The sequence below is a fragment of the Notothenia coriiceps genome, unplaced genomic scaffold (assembly GCF_000735185.1).
Source record: "Notothenia coriiceps isolate Sejong01 unplaced genomic scaffold, NC01 NC01_scaffold00033693, whole genome shotgun sequence".
Lineage (NCBI taxonomy): Eukaryota > Metazoa > Chordata > Actinopteri > Perciformes > Nototheniidae > Notothenia > Notothenia coriiceps.
In genome coordinates this window covers 132,418-137,991 of record NW_011366394.1, presented here as the reverse complement: position 1 = coordinate 137,991, position 5,574 = coordinate 132,418, and the positions used below count along the sequence as shown (strand labels likewise).

Genomic DNA, 5,574 nt, shown 5'->3' with positions numbered 1-5,574 from the left:
AACAATGGTGTAGCTGTATTGAAGTCTGAGTGGAAACAGTCCTGAGTAAATCTGATTTTTGTCAGAAATCGGGAGAAATGCGGGAGAGGGCAGTGAAATCGGGAGGGTTGGCAAGTATGGCTGTACCGGAGTCCAGCAGAGAGGCAGCAGCTGCGGGACAGTAGACTGCGTACTGCATAGCCTTCCCTGCCCTGAAGAAGAAGTGATCCTTTGTTAGCGCTGAGAGTCTGCTAAGCTTTATGCGCTCCGCAGTACCTGAGCGTGCTCCACTAGCCCCCCCCCTCCCTCCGGTCAACAACTTCAAAATGCTGGGCTATATATAAAAATCGCTGGCCCGAGAAAGTGTCTATTGGATAAATGTTGGCCCTTGGACAAATGTAGTTGGTGATCCCTGTCATAGACCAATCACAGACTATCCATGGGCAGCAATGGATAGTCTATTGACAAGCTGTTGTTAAACTACCTGGTAAACATGATATCCCAGAAGATTGAAGTTAACTCGCTACGATAGAGGTGCAGATCAACCCTGAGCTAAACATGGGCTAAATATTAGGGTTGTAAGTCAAAAAATGTCATTACACTTGAGTGTCGTCAAAAACACTATTGATCTTAATTTAATATTTTACACGCAGCCAGTGTGGCTCAGATTGCACTGGTAGAAGTGCTCTCATGTATGGTGATGCAGGGACTGTGATAAATGCAAATCCCGCTGTTTTGATTGCATTAAAAAAACTACAAATGTTCTTTTTACTTTTTTTTTGTTGGTCATAGAGTTGTGTTTTTAATAGCACGACAGTATTTAATTGTTACACCTGTATCACGATACGGATTGTATCACCAGATTCTTGTCAAGCGCTCAGAGATATTGGGCTAACAATGACCAATCACACTAGAAACGCTAATCCAAGAGGATTTTTAGGGCAATACAATGCTAACATATTAGCCATAACAGCTACAATCTGTCTCTCAGGGGTGGGTTTCTTTGCAGAGTCATGTTAATGAAAGAAAATCACTTAATGCAGTTTTGTTGTTAATAACAGTCTTGAAACTTTGTCCATACTTCGTCCAGACAGGATTTTCAATCACATGACCTCCACAGAATGAGATATATCGACGCAAATACAGGAACAGTTCTTCATACATATTCATGTTTCTCGAAGAAAAAAAAAAGTCAGGTTTACCATGGAAATGTTTGTTTTAGAGACGGAAAGAAAGTGGTTACTTGTCAACTACATGTAGTGTTAAGTTAAGGGACAGTGGCTGTAAAAGACTCCGGTATACTCCTTTTTAAATCTCCGCTGCACCTGCTCAGCACCACAGTGGACGACCAGAGGGGGCTCATGCTGTTTGGCCCCCACCGTGGACCCAGTTCGGACAAAGCGTGGTGCTTCTACAACGAAAAATGGGGCTTTGACTTCTGGACACGCACAATTAATGTGACGGCCTGCGGTGTGACGGACTTAAGAAAACCGCTTCTTCCATTTTGACGTAGCAAAGTGGGGGAGCTTTAGAAATATACTAAACCCCCAGCAGAACAACTATAGATCAACACGATAACTTATGAAACCTGTAGAGAAACATTTCTAAAAAAAATATTGTACTACAATGTTTTGATGTGGTTGTATTATCCATCATAGCAGTGTTACTGTCCAGATTTTTACTTTTAACATTTTTAGCACAGATCCTGAGAACTGTCATGGCATGATAATATTACGGTCTCGGTATATTGTGGGACAGGCTTTGTCTCTTAGTTTGTTTAGCATCGTTTCGTGTGTGGCAGATCTCAGGGGTTCACCACTAGCTGGGACTAGCTGTGTGGACCTGTGAGAACTGTCCCGACTCACATCTGTTATTCGTTTGTGGCAACATTTTGAAAGACACTTAAAATATATGTTGGTTGTCACCTGTTGATATTTTATTTTGTGTCTTGCTTTGCCATGTTCAATTGTTTTAAAAATGTGTGAACTTGTTTATTACATGTCTGAGTAAGAAAGTGTAAACAAAAGATATCATTTAACTTTGTCGTTTCACTTTTCCTAAAGCTTTAATGAGGTCCTTTCATGCTTCTTAGGGTTTTCCCCTTTTCCTGTAGAGTGTTATATAAGTTTCTGTGTATGTCAATGGTCGGCAAAGGCTAAAATCCTAAAGTTTCTCTCCCACACACTGCACACGATGAAGAACAATATCCCGGCCAACAAATCAGATTCTACTCGACATTTTTCCTGCACATTTTTAATCCTCCTTAAAAAATTGAATTATCAATGTTATTGGATAATGATGTCATTTATCAATACCCCCAATATTGTGTAGCCTACATATCGCAGTTGGAAAATCAGTCAAACTATTCGCAATTATTATTATTTCCAAATCGTATAGCCCTGATTATATAGGCTTACAATAGTTCTGAGTATATGGTATGGTTTACAAACTAATTGATCCACCACTACAGTCAATCACCTTGATTTTCCCACACTTGATGCAAATGTAATTTAGGTCTTGTGGAGCCACAACAATAAAGACTAGTCACTTAAAGCCCTGAAAGGCTCTTTACAGAGGTGAAATGAATTGAGAGTTGCTGCAGACTAGACATAGCTGAGGGGGGAGGGAGAGGGGAGAACCAACTTTGCTTATCGCTCCCACCCTTCCCCCTATTTAGGGTCTCGACCTCCGGCTTCTGTTGCATGAAGAAGCATCAAGTGAAGATGGTGGAAAAGAGAAACCAGGATGAATTGCATGGCCTTCAAAATAAAAGCCTGACAATTGTGATTAGGGACAACGACTGCAGAGAGCTGCACAACCTCATAAGCAATTGAGACTTTTCACTAGCCTATATTACGAAATGTTCAAATAGTTTTACAATATACAAATAAGATTGCACAAATATAATTTGTATTTTTTTGTATTTCCGAGCCAACTGGCTTTCAGGAGTAAGTTTGTCAAATGTGATGCATTTGTAGGAACTAAATATCTGAGCTATGATCTATTATACATTTAAGGGGGGGGAAATGTATAATAATAACTTAGATTATTAAAGGGTCTTACATTTCCAGAACAGACAGATGTGAAATCCATTAAGGTTTCTGGTGAGTGAGATGTATAAAATGTTAAGGTATCAAACCTTAAAACAAAACAAGTAAAAAGATAGACTTACTGTAATGTAGGTTCGATACAAAATAGCTCCAAAAGGCTAAATCCTTAAAGTGTTTACATTGTTGTATGGCTAATACATGGCCTAGTATTATTATCTAGTGACGTAGCATGCACTTGTAGTTAGCATATCTGTCATATTAGACATAACATTAATGTATTTCTGACTCAATATAAAGCTACTGCATCATTTGTTTAAAAGCTTGACAAGTGGGAGAAATGTTGAAAAACGCTGCAAAGTGTAACATGAAACAATGCTTCAACGGCTGATGAGAGCTTTAATTTTTAAACGTGCACCGGAAGTGTGTTGTCATTGCGTCAAGCTTTGCAGTTATTATTTCACACTAGTTAGTTCTGTGTCATGACTTTAGCTCCGAGTTGCGTTTTAAAACTCCAAAATGCGGCGCTACATTCGTGCACTAATGCTGTGCACAGTGTTTGCCGTGTTTTCGGGTGTGTATGTTTACAGTAAACTGTTTTACTCGGACTTCTCGCTCGGTGGAAACGGTCCGAGAGGTTTCATCCCACAGAGAGTCCCCGGAATCAGGCGAGGAGCCGTGGACAAAACCGGGCCCCAAAGCCCACACTGGTACAATAGGTAGGACTAAATTATGCAGGTTTTTCTGACTTTAATGGGGTACAACTTGGGGGAAAATGCATTTTATACAATAAGTATGAGTAAAGTTGTAGGTATCTACTCTGTACCACACTTGTTATGTATAGGAATGTGACACTGACTGACAAAACGGCACCAAACTTCATTACAGATTTCTGTGATTTCTGTAGTAACGCGAGATTTGAACAGGTGTGCGATCTTCGAGATTAATTAATACATAAAATACATAGTAGAGCATGACCAAATTTGCCATACAATTTAGCACCTTTTCACTGTTCAAATGCACTTTTTAGCCTGTGCAACTAGCTTTACTGCCTTATTGCTTTCACACATGACTGTTTGTGTGTCTGCCAGATATGCAGGTTAGAGAGGAGATGTTAAGATAAATAGGGGGAGAAGCTAATAAAGTCAACAGTTGTATTAAGCTTTCTAATCCCTTACAAAGTTCACTGTTAGCAAGTTTGGGTCCAGTGAGTGATAGGAAAATCCATGGGATAAAGCCTACTATTGTTTAATAATAATTTAATAGATTCTGCATTAGTGGTTTGGTCTGTGAAAATACCAGACAATATATTACAAATAAGTGATATCTTCAAATTGCTTGTTTAGTCTGACCAAAAGTCCCAAAACATAGAGTTTACTATGACAAATACAAACATAAGAGCACATTTGAGAAGCTGGAATCAGAGAGTAATTGCTGTTTTGGTGAAAACAAAGGGCCATCATTTTATCACATACTCTATATCCACAGCTAAATGTGGGGGTGGCATACTCTAGAGAATTTGCTAAAATGGCATAATGACGTTAAACCATTCTCTGGTGGCTTGACATTGATATCAGGTGATGTTTTTATTTAAAAAAAATCCAAAAGTAGAGCTCGAATATGCCAATATTTTGTTTTTTTAGCACTCAATTTATTTGGACCTCAAAGTCAAGGGTCTTAATAACTGATCCTAAATCCTACGCCACCTGTCTACCAGAGTACTAGTATTTATATGTTATACATCTGTATTTGATCTCTTTTATTTGTTAGTGTGATAGGCATTATTTAATTGTTGTTTGTTTTGTGTGTACCTCCCCAGAGCTATAATCTGGAATATTGCATCTCGTGTCTTTTTGAGATTCATGTGTTTTTATACATGCTCTTGTTCAACAAAGATATATAATAATACTTGCAATATTTGTAAACCTACTAATATCCCCAGGGCCCAAGAGTTCAAAACTTTTCATCTCAATCAGATCCGATCCGATTTTGAAATCCCATTTTTTGTGATCCAGGATCTGGAGTTCAAAGCAATTCAGGATAGGATCAACCTGATCCAGATTACGATTTTTCAAGATGACTAGATCCTGAATATCAGTACTTTAATCCTACCGATCGCCATCTAGTGGACAGGAAAAATAATACAAGGAAGACAAGAGACCACATTGCAGAGACATCTATAATGTTTAATTATATTTTTTTATTTGAAAGGTGATGACAGATGATGGACTTTTTTTTTGTTGAAGATATTTTTACTTTAATCTAAATTACATTTGTGATTGACAATCTTTGCTGTGATACTTTTATGAGCATAAACATTGGGTTGAAAACAAAATAGGCCACCACAAACGTGAGCAAAAATGGAAAAAATAAAATGTATTTCCCATGAAGGCNGCGGAGATCTTTGCATCGATATGTTCAAAACGTTTTTTTTTCAAATGTAAAAAAAATGTCGAAAATTATAAATAGTGAAAAAATAAATATCAACACATATTATTCTAATACGGGTCTTTTTTGACCCACTTATGGAAGAGTGTAGGGTCCAGTC

General features: G+C 38.1%; 1 protein-coding gene across 2 annotated transcripts in view; it reads left to right on the top strand.

Annotated features, from left to right (window-relative positions):
- Positions 1-3,459: 3,459 nt before the first annotated feature.
- The window catches only part of LOC104961697 (glucoside xylosyltransferase 1), a 24,028-nt gene continuing 21,913 nt past the window's right edge, over positions 3,460-5,574 (top strand). For both annotated transcript variants that reach the window (XR_800127.1, XM_010790028.1), the window contains exon 1: positions 3,460-3,745. Coding sequence is in view for 1 of the 2 variants with exons in the window: in XM_010790028.1 (XP_010788330.1) it covers positions 3,546-3,745 (200 nt within the window). In the remaining variant the exon portion in view is untranslated. The remainder of the gene's footprint in view (positions 3,746-5,574) is intronic.